At 42.1% G+C, this 16,180-nt stretch overlaps 1 protein-coding gene across 1 annotated transcript in view; it reads right to left on the bottom strand.

The window, feature by feature from the left end:
• PCSK5 (proprotein convertase subtilisin/kexin type 5) overlaps positions 1-16,180 on the bottom strand; it is a 456,450-nt gene that overhangs the window by 20,512 nt on the left and 419,758 nt on the right. The window contains exons 28-32 of the mRNA XM_082614749.1: positions 15,302-15,385; positions 13,879-14,074; positions 5,091-5,308; positions 3,790-4,026; positions 611-841 (exon numbers count right to left, since the gene is read on the bottom strand). Coding sequence (XP_082470875.1) covers positions 611-841; positions 3,790-4,026; positions 5,091-5,308; positions 13,879-14,074; positions 15,302-15,385 — 966 coding nt within the window. The remainder of the gene's footprint in view (positions 1-610; positions 842-3,789; positions 4,027-5,090; positions 5,309-13,878; positions 14,075-15,301; positions 15,386-16,180) is intronic.

Here is a 16,180-nt window from a genome sequence, read left to right as displayed (position 1 = left end):
TTTTTATGAAGTGAGGGTCTGTGGCAAGCTTGCGTTGTTAGATGATGGTTAGCATTTTTTAGCAAAAAAGTATTTTTGAATTAAGGTATGTACATTGATTTTTTCTTTGACATAATGCCATTGCACACTTAACAGGCTACAGTATAATGTAAACATAATGTTTATACGCACTGGGAAACCAAAAAGTTTGTGTGTCTTGCTTTATTGCCATGTTCATTTCATTGCAGTGGTCTGGAACCGAACCCACAATATTTCCAAGGTATGCTTGTGTTAAAGTATTTGTGGGAAAGAGGCCATGATGTACGTAACATATCCTCAAGTGGTTAAAAAATATATATTGAGAATTACGTATGCGTATACATCGAGAGCGAGAGAGTGGGAGCAAGCCAACGATAAGGCCAACGGGGCAGATGGGTAAAGGGCACGTGTGTGGGGCTCTTTGTACTGTTTTTCCACTTGCGTCTGTTCTGTAGGCTTGAAAATTTTCCAAATACAAAAGTGAAAAATTAAAAAGAAAGACGCCAGTTTCTACTGGGTGCCCCGCATTGTGCAAGATAGTTTCCCAGATGGAGGGAAAGACAAACCCGTCCTCAGAGGAAAGGTAACTCACTGAGAAGAAGGCTGTCCCGCAGGCAGGTGTGACACTGGTCCTCCGAGGGTCCCGTGCAGTGGAAGCACTTGGCATGACAGGCGTTGCAGGTCAGGGCCACCTCATCCCAGTACTCCATGGCGGCGCATTCAGTGTGAGGCACACAGCCCCCGTGGTTGTTCACCCTCAGGCCTTCTTGACACGTGGTGCAGGTCCCCGAGGACGAGCAGGTCCTGCAGGACTTGTGGCAGTCTGCGGGCAGGGTGGGGACAGCAGACAGAGAGTGAGAGAGGGTCAGGGTGCCCCCTGAGGGAATCAGTTCCCCTGGAAAGTGTGCTCACCTTCCTTCCTCGGAGATTTCTAGGCTCTGGGCCAAGGGTGTGGCCAGGAGATGGGCTCTAGGCTGGAGCATTCTTGTTACAAGATGAGGAAAACATGGCTGCTTCACTTTCCCTGGGATCCCCAGAGAGCCCCTTCCTGCAGCAGCCACCTCAGAGATAGTGCTAAGAGCCCCCATAGTTACCCAAAGTGCAACGTGATAAGAAGAAGCAACCCTGTCGCAGCACAGCCACGCACTAGTCTGTGGGCTTCTCACCACTGTAATTCCTCTGTTGTGGTTCTCCACTGACCGCCCAGTAATTTGAGCTTATTACTAACATAACAACTGTTAATATGCGTTGTAAGTACCTCTTGATACAAAAGACCTCTTTTATAGGCATTTAGGAATGCACAGTGCCTATGAGAGGGGCTGGCACATAACACTGGCACTCAGTAAATATTTGTTAGACAAACGAAATGAGAACAAGTCACTCCAACCTCGGGGGTTTAGCAGTTGCCGTTCCCTCTGCCGGGAATCCTCTATGTGAGTAGTTTGTTCCCTGTGTGAGTAGTTTTTTTTCCCTCCCTTTTTCAATGATCTTTTCCAGGCCGCCTTCTCTCTAATGTCAACTCCCTCCTGCCCAACTTCCGGCCCCTCTTTCCTGCCTCATTTTTCCTTTTGACTTGGCTTCTTCAGAGTCTGTCTTCCCCAGTTGAATGTCAACTCCATGAGGGCAGGATTCTGTCTGTATTGTTCCCTGCTGTGCCCGAGGCCTGGAAGAGCACCCAGCACATAGTAGGCCCCCAGTAAGCACTGCCTGGATGAATAGATGCATGGTATTATTATTGTGATTGTTATGTGATTGTTATCTTCTCAGTGTATCTGGATCAGGACATTGAGGCTGGAGGTGCTAAGTCACTAGGCTGGGAAAGGGCAGGGTGAGGAGATGAACCCAGGACCTTAACAAGAGCTCTTGGCCATTTCTGCCCCAGCGCCTTGGGAAAGGTGAGGTGTTCTTAGACCTGTCTATGTTATCTCGTAGGGAGAAATTCAGGGTGATCAGAATGGATCCCATTCTTTGTGTTTCTTAGAGGAGATCTTGCTTGGACATGGCTTGGTTCTGGAAGCTTCTCTACACCAACCCAAATCTTAATTTTCAGGTCAGGTCCTTTGTTTCTTCTCTGGCAAGTCAGCTTGTTGCCCTGTTTCTTCCAGTACCAGCTTCCCTCTGCCTCCCTTGGGACTGATGGAAGGAGAAACAGCATTGCAGGGAGAGACCTCAGGTTAGTTCCCAATAGCTGAGCTGGCCTGAGCTTGGGCATCTGTGTTTTTTAAAGCTCCCTGGGTGGTTCTCATGGGCAACCAGGGATGAGGACCAGAGGCCTTTCTCAATGAGAAAATTAAACCAGGTAAACTAAGTAAATGTACTGTGAACTTGTAAAGTTCTCTATATGGCAGATTACTTTTATCATGGAACACCAGAGAAAGGCCAAAAGTGGATCCTCGGCTCCTGCCCTAGTACAGGCAAGATGGCCCTGCAGGCCTTTGGCTGAGTCTTTAAACTTCTCATGGAAACTGAACCACAGGTTTGCAGCCTCCTCACACGTTCACTCCCGCCCCCTCCGCTACACAGGCACAGCTGCCCATCTTCAAGTCCACGTTCTTCCATACAGTCAAGTGGGACATTGACACTAAGTAGTGCTTTACATAAGACACAAAAAGTTATACGCAGATTGTAAGGCTAGAGCAGAAAGGCTGTAGGAGCACACTGCATCTTCACGTTTGACTAAAAACAGTTCCCTGAGTACGTACTAGGATGTGGGTGGCCCAGGGTTTCTCCTGCCATGTGAGTTCACGCTCAAGCTCTCACAGTGGTTGGGGGCTGCCTCTGGATATCTATCTCGTGTTTGCTTGGTGGCAACATAAGGGGCTAAACTACCACTGGCTGCCTTGTTGGAGTGAATCCTGTGATTGTAGTTAACAATATTGTGTTGTATACTTGAAAGTTGCTGAGGGAATAGAGCTTAAATGTTCTTACCAAAGAAGAAAAAAAAAAAAGAGGTAACTAAGGTCAGTGTCAACTGACCTTACTGTGGTCATCATTTCAAAATATATACATATATTAAATCATCACAGTGTACGTTCTAAATTTATACAATGCTATATGTCAATTATATCTCAATAAAACTGGGGGGAAAAAGGAAAGTCCTTTCCCTAAGAATGCTTCTCTCACTTGCTTGAGAATTCCTCTAGTGATGGGCAATTTATATTTAATTAATTTTTCTTTTCCCTGACAACTGATAAGAAGCAAAGAATTCATGCCCACTTAAAACATAAGGAAGCATAAATAATAACAGATCCTTTCTTGAACGTGTAGAGATTGAAATGCCAAATGGGACATGGAATAGGAGACCCCGGGCAGGAGAGGCTGCAGGTGATGAGGAGGAGGGTGGCTTTAGGGAGACAAGAGGCATGGAGAAAACCCTCTATGGCACAGCTTTCCTTATGCTGCTATAAACCTATAATGGATTAAAAGTTTAAGAAAAATTTTCCATTTTGGGTGACTTTTAAAGGCTCATCATCTCTGTTGTAAATCTTCACATGAGAATCCTTTTTGATCAGCTACCGTTGTGAGGAGGGTTAACGTGATTCATTGTTAATAAGTTACATCATCAAAGCTAAGGAATGATTCATTTAAAATAAATCATACACTAGAGCAGATTCAAAATATGCTTCCTTAAGGAGGAGGGAAAGAGCTGACACCACAGCTCTGGGACTGGGATGGAACTGCGCAAACCCCAGAACCTACTTAGAAGAAACTCATCATCCCAAGTAGGTTCCCTGGGATGTGGTGCTCGGCCATGTACCCGGAAGTCTTTACCTTTGCAAACCTTCGTCTCTTTTTCAAAGTAAGTTCCTTCTGGACACTCCTCCAAACACTGCCCATCGTAGAGAAACAAGGACACCTCAGCACAGAGATCACAGTCATCCATTGAGGGGCCACTGCACTCCAGACAGTCTTCATGGCAGGGAACACAGTGGCGCGCATCTGCATAGAAGTGGCTGGGACAGGACTGGTGGCACGTATCCTTGTACAGGAAGGACTCAGGCATGCACTCTGTGGGCAGAGGGAAGCAGCAAGTTACCCCCAGGGGAGCAACAGAAAGGAATTTATTCCTTCTGCAGTGGGCTAGCCCATCGCCCACCTCTTTGACTCATTTGACCCCAGTGTACCTTTGCCCCACTCCCACCTTCCCAGGGCCTGTCCTCCTTGTCTCACAAGCCCTGCCTAGGGTGAGGAGACCACATATGGTGGCCCAATTAGATGGTGCTGGGTTCACATCCTGAAATGATCTGCCCCTTCTATTGCAAAACCTGTAGTGCTACGGCAGATGAGTCATGGAGATGCTGGACGTGTTGTTTGAAAAACCAGAAAGTATTAACAGATTCTTAAAATTGTATTGAGCACCTCAGGCTCTATTTAATACAAAATGCAGTTTAGGAATTCGTGGATCAGTTAATTTTTCATTCACTGATAGGGTAAACCAATGAAATATACATGGTTAATCAGTATGAAGAATGCATTGTGTATTTATTTTATTTGTGCCTATTCTCTTATTTGGGGAGGAATTCCAGAAAAATCTTAGGTTACACCAAGAGAGTCCTTTGGATTAGACAGAGCCAGTTAAATGAGTCTGTCTTGTCCTGGAGAGGAAATTAGCCTTTCTTAGGAGATAATTTCAGGGAAAAATAAATCCTAGCCAGAGTGCTACTCTCGGAGTCTTACAGTGGCCTGAAATTTTCTTTTGTATCTTTTATAACAGTTGAAATTCTCCAGCCACCTCTGTATTTTATTAATATCAGTCTCTCCTATGAGATTTTGTGTTCAAAGAGGCAGAGACTTTGGGTTCTTTTCTGTATCTCTAGCAACTGGGATGGTGCTTACCACACTCTAACTGCCCAGTGCATGAGTGGGAGAAATCGTGCAAAAAAGGGGCTCTTGTCTGTCTTAATTTGCAGACTCCATCATGGAAAGGCTTTATGTCACCCTTAGTTTCCTCAACGACACCCATGGAGGTCAATTTCAGTAAAGGCAGGGAGACTGGCTCCTCCAGTTCTACTTGGACACCCCACCCTCAGAGAGTGGGTCCCCACACTTTCCCCTGTGAGGCTCCCAGGTACCTTTGCATGTTTTCTCATGGATGCAGTCCTGACACATCTCTGGACAGTGTTTGCACACCCCCTCTACGGCCACGTGCCTCTCGGGGCAGGTTTCCCGGCACACCCCATGGTCCAGGACGAGGCCTCTGTCACACGAGTGGCAGTTGGTGGCATTCCCTTCACATGTTCTGCAGGAAGGGCTACAGCGTTCACAAGTGCCATCTTCTGCATAGAAGCCCCTGTGGGGAGAAGAGGGAGCCACTGGAGAAGCTTTCCAACTAGGGCAGTGATTCACACCTGGCAGCTGAGAATTAGGACTGAAAATGGAAGGACTATGGCTATTGTTGACCACAATGAATCCATCAGAATTCCTGGGGAAGTGTGGTAAAAATCAAGTTTGGAAAAATAAAAGGAAAGGCATAGGTATTATTCTTGTGAATTTGGTGTGTTTGAACACAACTTTTAATTTGTATATAGTTTAGTTATCTTCTGATTTTGTTTTATCTCCTAATCTCCATTCATTTTTCCTTTTTTGTTAGAGACTTATGTTAGAATAGAAAATGCTTTTTATTCAATTTAGTATGTTTTTAATTTAAAAACAGCTTAAAATTTAACAGATAAAAATATTTTTAAGAGGATCAAAAGGTTTAATGACCTATACAATTTTTGTATATGAAAAGGAAGGGAATGCCCTTGGAGTAATCATTTAAAACACGGGGACCACCTGTGACCCATAGAGTATTATAGCCAGCAACTGGACCCTGTGGCATAGGGATACCCCTCTTGCCTTAGAGCCATTAAAGCCGCTACCCTTCTTGTTAAGGCCACTGAGAAAATTGTTGTGGAATCCCCTTTAACCATTTTTGCTCCTCATGAAGTAGAAGCTCTCCTGAATTCTCATCACATTCAACATTTCTCAGCCAGACACTTCCTATGAAGTCTTTTTGTTAACTGCTCCTCACATAACTCTTTTATGTTATCATAACCTTAACCCAGCTACTTTTCTTCCTTCCATCGCAGATGAAATACCCCACCACTGGTTAATGCTGACGGACCACCTCCTGATTCCTTATAATGATCTATAGGAAATTCCATTGGATAACACTGACATCTTGTTCACTGATGGTCTTATTTAACAAGGTGACAATAGTAAATATTGTGCTGGGTATGTTATTACAACTCTTTTTGATGTTGTTGAAGCAGCATCTTTACCTATGGCTACTTCACCCCAGCAGGCTGAATAATATGCTCTTACACAGGCTTGTACTTTAGCTAAGGACAAAACTGCCAATATTTATACTGATAGGAGATATGCTTTCGGAATAATGCATGATTTTGGAATGTTGTAGAAGCAAGGTAGCTTCCTTACTCCCGGGGGAAATAACATTTTAAATGGCCCCTATGTTCAGGAATCAGTGGATACAGTACTTTTACCTGTCACTTTAGCTATTAAGATTCTGGGGCTTGTAGTTTGACTCCGGAAGTCAAAACTACAAGCTAGGGGAAACCATCCTGTTGATACTTTTGCAAGGAATGATGCCCTTAAAGGGTCAAATAGCAGCCAAATGATATTTTATAATATTATTTCCCCAAGTGATATTTTATAATATCATTTCCCCAAGTGATAATTTAGAAAAAATGGCTAGAGAGGCCCAACAGTTGGCCTCAGAAAAGGAAAAACAAATTTGGAAATTCAGTAGTTGTTGGTTTGATTAAAAAGAGAAAGCTCTAGTTTGGACCATATAACAAGCCAGTCCTACTGGAGACTCTGAAATTCCCACTCCCCACCATTGTACATGCATTAAACCTTCAGTCTATGACAAAATGATAGCCTTCATGAATCAGTACTGGTGGGGAAACATTAACAAGGCAACAAAAGGTATTTACCTCACTTCTCCCGCTTGTCCAAACCACAACCCAGGGAAGCCTCTTCATACTGTTTCCTGACATTTTAAACTGCCTGATGGACCACTTGATGTCTGGTAAATGGATTACATAAACTTCCTCTGTCTAATGGATGTAAATATGTTTTAGTCATGGTCTGTATGTTTTCACTCTGGACTGAAGCTTTCCCTTGTAGACAGGCTACTGCCTTTTCTGTGGCTAAATCCTTTGGAAAGCATTTTCCCTGCCTGGAACTCCTCTTGAACTTCATTGTGATTGAGGAACCTATTTTATTGATCAGGTACTTAGACAAGTCTGTACTGTTTGGCCAGTTTTACAACACTTTCACTGTGCTTACCACCCTCAACCCTCTGGTTTAGTAAAACACACTAATGGCATTATTAAGACTCAGTAGGAAAAGTCTGTAGAGGCCCTCCAAATACCTTGGCCACAAGCATTGCCATTGGTACTTCTAAATCTCATATCCACTCCTTTTGGAATTCATAAACTCTCACCATTTGAGATAGTCACAGGATGCCCAATGAACTTGGTTCCTAGTTATTTCGACCCTCAACCGATAAAAGGAGAGATACACCAATATTGCAACGGCCTAATTGCTTCTATTAAAAGTAAACATGCTTTATTAGAGCAATCTTTTCACAGTATGGCCATGGGAGATGAAGACCTTAAGCATCATACCTTGCAAACTGGAGATTTCATCTCTTGGAAAAGATACCTCCAGAAGAACTCTCTTAACCTTGCTGGGAAGGTCCCTATTACATACTGCTAACCAACTCTTGTGCTGCCACACTCCAAGGAACAGACTCTTGGGTTCACTGGACACACATAAAGAAAGCACTGAACCCTGATTTGACCTGCACATCATCTGGTGACCTGAAAGTAAAGATTTCCCAGAATTGAAGAAGATGACATCTGATGAGATGACTTTCCCAAGATATCTGGACTAGACCTGTTGGAAGTTGTTGCCAAACCTTTGATGATGACATCTTTAAATGAACTTCAATATCTATGATCTTCATAACATATGGACTGTAGATAAAAAGTGCTGGAGATTTCTCCCTCCTGCCACTCCTTGTTACTTGAATGTGACCTTACTAAGTTTCCAATCTGTACAGTTTCCCTCTGACATGAGACATTACACCCAGGAAAAGTCCTTCCTGACGTTGAGGGACAAAAAGCTGCTGAAATTAGAAAACCTGATTCTTGATCAGTGATCTTGATCAAAAGGGGGAAATGTAAAAAAAAAAAAAAAATGAGAAGCCTCAATTAAATGAGTTGGGAGACCAGAAGGGGAGTTCTCACACCCTGTGACAATAGCAAAGTCGAAGAGGAAGAAGAAAGTCTCCTTTTCTTTCCTGACAAGGACTCAGCCAATGAAAAGCCACAAACTCTTTGTTTACTAAGCCCTCCCAACTTCTTTTCCTCTCTATAAAATTGTTCTCCTTCCTTTGCTGTGCAGGAACTTGCATGTAGCTCACCATGTTTACAGACCTTGAGTTGCAGTTCTCTGCTGATCCCAAATAAACCCATCATTGCTGGAGAAATACCTGACAGTCTGTTCATCAGGTCAACACAGGCAAGCACATTTCATTTTAAGCCTCTGATTCTCTTCTTCTAACATGCCATTGGCTAAAGCAAATCAAATTACCCAGACCAAAGTCAAGGGTCAGGGAAGTCCACTCTGCTACTCATGGGAAGTGCTGCAACATTACAGGTGGAAGGCATAGATACAAGGAAGGGTGAAGAATTGCAGCAAGTAACTCAATTTACTACAATCCTCTTTGAATCCTCAAGCCAATAAAAGAACCTTCTTATATAGCATCTTTAGTTGATGTTTTAATTAATTAGCTAACTCATTCACATCCATTTAATCATTCAGTCACTAATTTCTTATATTAATTCAGTAAACAAAAATGTACTGAATGTGTCAGGAAGAATTAGGACAGGGGTGAACAAAAGTCACATTTCTAATGTAGTTTTAAGTAGAAAAATCGGAGAAGAAAGAAGTCTAGATAGAAGAGGGATAACTAAATAGTATCCAGATGAAAAGTAAGGCCAGGCTTCCCTACTCATTAGTATCCTTAGTTTGTTTTTGGACCATGATGGAGAACACTTGAAGAACAAAGACAGTACTACTACTTTGTCCAACAAGTCAATCTCTTAAAATTGCATTTAACAAGACAGTGGATAGAAATGTATTATATGCTCATCAAGAGTTTGACTGAATTTGAGAAATTTGAAGTTAAGGAAATTTAGTGCATTCTTAAACATATCACATCTACCTGAATGAGAATTTGGTAGATTCCTTATTTCTTTGTGTGTAGCAAGGGATTTGGCCTCCTCCAAAGAGAGGTCTAGCCTTTCTCCCTAGCTAACTTCTAAATTCTTGGAATTTACCAAGTGCTAGGAATGTTATATGCTCCTCTGACCACCTTAGAATTTATGCTAACAAAATAACGCAGGGTGGGACCAGTCATAGTCTGTAGTTTTAGGGTGGGGATTGGCCATGCAGGAAAGACCAACCTGTGTTTAGTGGCTGGGGGTTTTGGGCTATGTGATATCACCTGGCTTCTGGGGAAATTTCAGTGCTAGGCCTGGTCAAGGTCTCTGAAGAATAGTTGCTGGGTGCTTAAGGTGAGCAATTCTAGTACAGAATTTGAAGAAATGCAGCATGAAGAAAGCTTTCTCAGATTCTTCTCATAAAGGAGTCAGTGGATGTCAGAGGAGATGCTGAAATGAAAGGAATAGATTCAAGCAAAAAAAGAAAACAAAGCTGTTGAAGATGACTACTAATTCAAAAATACAGGCATCTCAGAAACTTGTCAGATGGGAGGCAGCCAGAAGGCAACATGAGAAGGTGTTTTTCAGAGAGCCACTTTGCTGAAAGCAGCCTTCTCCACATAGATCTGGCCAGTAATTAGTCTTCCTGTCTTCTCCCTGCACTTACAAGACTTTTTAGTTAATGCTTTATTTCACTGTTATTTTTATTTAAGAAGACACATTTTTTTTTGAGAAGAAATGGCCACATGTATTAAATTGTTAAATTCAAAGTACTTTACGTTGAAGTCTTTCGGTCCAGATAAATATATGTAATGCAAAAGCTGTATGGTTCTGGAACTTTATCTATATTTTACAAACACATAAGACAGTGACAGCCAACGCTTAAAGGAAGACCATTTTTTCTTCTACCAGAGCTTCAAATCTGTTCATATGTGGTGAATTCGAGCACACTTTAAGTTTTGCATTACCTTTTAAACAATTACTGTAATGATGTATGTTACTGCTCGAACTTTTTAATTTGATGAACATATACCATATTTGAAAAAGCAGTGGCCACTAATGCCGATTTATAAATAATTCTGAATACCTGGATATCATTTCTTTGCAGGTTGTGTTTCTGTTATAAATCTCATTGCTATTTTAGGATGGATTGCACCCCAAAGGGCAATTTTGCAGAAAGAGAAACAAAGCTGCCAAGCCAAGCTGGGTATTATATGTTCCTCAGACTTTATCTCCCCTGTTGTTTTGTAAACATAAAGACAAGGACTCCACAGTAATAAGACCACCCTATTCAAGACAGGAAAGCACATTCTTGTGATTCCATAGTCTGCAGGATTTTCAGGGCATGTTAGTAGCTTCCCTATTGCTTAAAAAGAAAAGAAAAGAAAATATCTTGGCTGCCATGTATCTGCATAGGGTCCCATTGCTTCTTTTTATTCCTCCAAATCTGAGTGGCTCAACCCAGATTTGGAGAAGAAAAGTGTGGAATGGTCAACTAATTGGATGAAAGCAAAATGCATCTCTTTCTGCCTCACTTTAATGCATTTTCAGTTCCTGGAACATTTGAAGAATCCAAGAGATAGTAGGAAAATGGTGATAATGATTAGATAAGTAAGGTGATGATAATGACAACCAGTTCAGTCCCACCATGACAAGGGTTAATAAGGAAGCAATGATTGACTTTGGTAAGTAGATTTCTGACCTTCACCTTTGTTGTAGAATATCTTTGCTAACTTTGCTGAGGCTGAAGCGTGGTGGCTGGGGAAGGAGAGCTGGGTGTTTCCTGACTCAGTCTTCCCTCATACTCCTTTCTCCCTGCTGTGCTGGGTTCTCTTACCCTGACCCTTTCACCATTAAGCCTCTTCTCAAATACCCAACTGGGGAGGAACCTTGAAAATATTATGCTGAATAAAAGAAGTCGGTCACAAAAGGTTCCATTCTGTATTATTTATCTAAAATGTTCAAGAATAGGCAAATCTATAGAGACAGAAAGTAAATTAGTGGTTGCTTAGGGCTGTGGGAAATTGAGAGTAACTGCTAAAAGGGTATAGAGTTTTCTTTGGGGGGTGATGGAAGTATTTTAAAATCAATTGTGGTGATGGTTGTACAACCCTTTGACTATACTAAAAACCATTGCATTGTACACTTTATGAGGGTGAATGGTGTGGTATGTGAATTATATCTCAATAAAGCTGTTATAAAGAAAGAAAAAAGAAACCCCAGTTGGATGAAAATGTGGCATAGTGCAATGGTTAAGCACATCAACTTCAGTGCTAGAGAGATTTGGGTTGAAATCCTGACCATGCCATGTGTTAGCAGTGTGATGTTGGGCATGCTACCCCTTTCCTCACCCATAAAATGGGGGGAAATAATGATATAGTGTCCTCAGTATCTGCAGGAAATTGGTTTCAGGACCAGACAGGAATACCAAAATCCATGGATGCTCAGTTCCCATAGTTGGCCCTTTGTATCCATGGTTCTGCATCTGTGGATTCAATCAACCATGGATTGTATAGTACTGTATTTACTGGAAAAAAAAAAACATCTGCGTGTAAGTGGAACCTCACAGTTCAAACCTGTGTTGTTCAAGGGTCAACTGTATCTGGATAAGAAGATTCTTGTTAGGATTAATAGGATGGTGCATTTGAAACCCTTAGTGCAGTGCCTAGATATTGCAAGCTCTCAGTAAGTAGCTGTTTTTAAATGGTTTCTTCTTCCTTGGAATCTTTTAGCCCTTTGTGTATTAAGGACCTGAAAAGTATGACATTGATCGATGTAACCTTCCCTACTGGATTGTAAGCCTGTTGTAAGCTCAGACTTCCTTCACTTGATCTTAGCTTCCAATATCAATTCTTATATCCAGTAGGTACTAAACATGTATCTGTAGAATTGAATTGGATACATTTGGCTTCTACACTAGATTGGATGCTTTTTTTAAAAAAAAGTATTTATTTATTTATTTATGGCTGTGTTGGGTCTTCGTTTCTGTGCAAGGGCTTTCTCTAGTTGTGGCAAGTGGGGGCCACTCTTCATCGTGGTGCGCGGGTCTCTCACTGTCACGGCCTCTCTTTTTTTTTTTTTTTTTTAAACATTTTGATGGTTTCTTTCGGTTTTTTTTTTTTTTAGAAGATGTTGGGGGTTGGAGTTTATTAATTAATTAATTTATTTTGGCTGTGTTGGGTCTTCGTTTCTGTGCGAGGGCTTTCTCTAGTTGCGGCGAGCAGAGGCCACTCATCATCGCGGTGTGCAGGCCTCTCACTGTCGTGGCCTCTCCCGTTGCGGAGCACAGGCTCCAGACGCACAGGCTTAGTAGTTGTAGCTCACGGGCCTAGTTGCTCCGCGGCATGTGGGATCCTCCCAGACCAGGGCTCGAACCCATGTCCCCTGCATTAACAGGCAGATTCTCAACCACTGCGCCACCAGGGAAGTCCAGATTGGATGCTTTTTGAGCATCAGTACCATGACTTATATTTGTACCCAACAGGATCAATCTCAGTAACAGATACCAACAGGTCACTAGAAAATAGATGTTGTTTTTATCATGAAGTTCTTTTAAGCAGTGGGCAAATAAAATGTCTAGTTCCTTCAGATGTTGTAGGCTGCTTCCCCAAACTCATTTCTTGCCTCCCTCTCTCCACTCTTCCTGGCTGTTGGTGTTGTGATTTTTGTGGGTGTTCAGGGGCAGATCTTGTTCAACCTACATCAATCCTTACATTTCCATTCTCCTTGCCAGCGATCAGTTTAGGAAGATATTAGTGATGCATTCTGGTGATGAGATGTGAAGGGAAGTCTGAGGATGTTTTCTTTCCTCTTAAAAAGAGATAAACAAGGAGAAACGCACCCTTTTCTGTCTCAGGTTGTTGCAGTATGGGGTGGTGCAGTTGGGGATGGACAGACAATGTGGGCTCGGGGGAGGACAAGCTGAGGAAGGTACAAGAGCAAAATGAAAGACTGTGGGTTTCTAATGAAGCATTGGCCACTGAAATAACCAATACTAGATTTCCAAACATTTTACTGTATGCATTAATACACCCCCTATTTTCTGTCATGCTCTTTGACATTTCTGCTGCTTGTCACCGAAATTTTCCTGATGAACTTTTCCATTTGCTATTCCCACTTCCCATTTAAGTAAAACCTGGAGGCAGGACCATTGATAGGAAGAGTAAAGGAATTATAAACCAGGGGACCAAGGAAGCCATGAGGAACCAATAAATAACTAGGCAGGTATTACTCTTTATTTATTATCTGTGATTCATACCTCACTTTCAACGTGTAGAAGAGGTCCGTGTGTTCCACAGCCTATCACAGCCTCACTTTTGTGATGGAAAAAAAAAAAAAAAACCCTGACAACTGTTTGATCATAAATACAAGGTAAAAAATAAACATATTTCATAAAGGTAAAAATGTATACATCTCATGGTCACAAGGTAGAAGCGTGCATCTGGCCTTATGTAAGCTTTGGCTGTTGTGGCGGACAGTGATGTCAGACAGTCGAGAAGGGAGGCGGATGTAGGTGCTCTAACCAAGGGAGAGAAGAGGTCTTTGGTGAATGGGGAGGAATTGCCCCCAAAGTACTGCAGGAGAACGAACACAAGTAGCAAGTGAAAGGAAGAGGAAAACTTACTCAGGGCATCTGGTGAAGCACCTGCCTTGATGGAGGAAGAGGGGGTGGTCTGGCTGCGTTTGGCACTTTTTGCAAAGATTGGCTCCAGAACAAGAGGCACAGTCCTCCGTACAGTTCTCACAGCTGCCGCTCCTCCCTGAGGGCCACATGCCTTGGGGACAGGATGGGATGCAGGTCTGAGCCAACAGATATGTGCCTAGAAACCCAGGGAAGAAGGCAGGTCAGACGGTCATCGTGTGTCTAATCTAACAGCACACACATCCACGCAGAGAACTGATGTTCCTGACAGCTTTTTTAACTGCTCCAAAGACCTGAGTATCGGGAACACTTATATCAGGATTACCAAAATATCTATTAGTGATGCTAAGTCTTCCAAGATGAGTTAAAGCTCTAGAAAGGAAATTGACAACAGGCTTGTTTCTTTGCCTTTCCTATTGATATTGCTACGGGTCACCATGGGACTTCCCATTGCCCAGGTGGTCCATCTATTGAGACCTTTGTCTTAAGAACTTTGTCTATTAAGACCTTCCTGGTGTGAGGCAGTTATACACGCACAGCTTGATGGAGTCTATTCTGTTTCCCAAAGCCTATCCTGTTAGGACACTAACATAGTAGCAACCCTTCCACCCAACTCCACATTTAACAGACAGTCCATCTATTTAGTTTTAATGGAAAAAAAATAAGATAATATTATTTTTAAAGAAAGCAATTTAAAAATCACCCTGAACTCCAAAATTTCAAGAAAACTCCATCAATTTTTGTGTGTTGACTTCTATATACTGTAGGAGTAGGATCATGGCACACCTGTCATTTTAAGTTCTGTTGTTTTTGCATCTTATCTCACTATTAACATTGCACATTTCAACATAATGATCACTTTAATAGTGATTCTTAAATTCTTAATTCCTAATGTACCATGTTAATAAACTGTCCCCCTAATTCAGGAAACTTATTTCTGATGTGTTTTTATATTTGATGAAACAAATTAATTTGTTGAGCTGTTATGTTGTGCTTTTTTTTTCTCCCCTAAATTCAGTACCAAAAATGAAGAAAAATAGCAGGTAGACTCTCTATCCCCACCTTAATTCTCTTGTTTCAGCTAATGCACTTAAAAAGAACAATGGAACCTCTAGAAATGTCAGACACCCAGAGACCCTAACAAACTCTGTGGCCAAATCAATCACTAACTTCATCGTGCTTTTGGAAAAGAAACATTTTCTTTTTTGTTCTGGTCCCTTGAAAGCCAGTTTTTATTATAGGTCAGTGTTTAGGTCCATGTGTTTCTCCAGAGTAGCTACTGTGATAGCAACATGTGATGGGACTAGGTCAAGTCCTGCAAACCCCTTACACAGAGATGCTGATGTACATGAGTTACAGCAAATTGGCTTTGCCACTGCTTCCTTCTGTTGCACGCCACACTCACCTTTTGGACATGAAGTGCACAGGGTTGCAGATTCATGGCAGGTTTTGCAAGAAGAATGACAAGGCTGGTATCTTCCTAAGAGGTCTGTGTAGGGAAAGAAACAAGAAGTCGGTCTCTTTTGAACAGGCTCAGAGCACTGCAGTGTTGGAAATGATCTCATAGGTAATCTCATTTCCCTTTTCACCCCAAATAGAATCCCTTCAGGTTGACATTGGCTAAATCTTTGCACCACCCACTGCCTACCATGTGGACTTCATTTATTTTATTTTTTTCTTACTGTCATTGACAATTGATTATCAAGCCTTCCTTTGCAGACTATCCTATTAAGACAGGATAGCCTTAAATACTAAGGGGATATTTGAACTAACAAATTTTACTTCTTTCATATTTAAAAAAACGTGTGGGGTAAAGGAGTGTGTGGCTGTGTGTATGCATGCAGGAGTTTTTGTGTCAAAAGTAATCACTTATTTCCCCAGGATTCTTAGATGACCACTTCTGTTCACTCCAAGATGATAACTGAGAATTCACTGTGGCTTTTTTGTTGTTGTTCTTTGGAACCAGATTTCACAGTTGGTCAATGTTTGGGTCTCTGTGTTCTTCAGAGTAGTCACTGTGGGATGCAGCCTAAATTGATCTCCTCTTAAATTTGTCCCCAGTCATTGTTAAACATCAATATAGCAGAGGCACCCGAGAGCTTTCTGGCTGGTCAGGTGGTGGGCAGGCCATTCCATGTTAATATGCCATTAAGCTGGGAAACATGCGAGCTGTTTCCCCTCTCTTCCTGCATGACCATTTGCTGGACAGGCTTTTCCAGGAAGGCAGCAACTCCACTGGGCAGTTGTGCAGACATACATAACAGCCTCAATAACATCACTCAAT

This window comes from Mesoplodon mirus (genome assembly GCF_964341445.2).
Source record: "Mesoplodon mirus genome assembly, chromosome: 1".
NCBI lineage: Eukaryota > Metazoa > Chordata > Mammalia > Artiodactyla > Ziphiidae > Mesoplodon > Mesoplodon mirus.
Note: the sequence above shows the minus strand (reverse complement) of the source record. Positions and strands in the feature narration are given on the sequence as shown.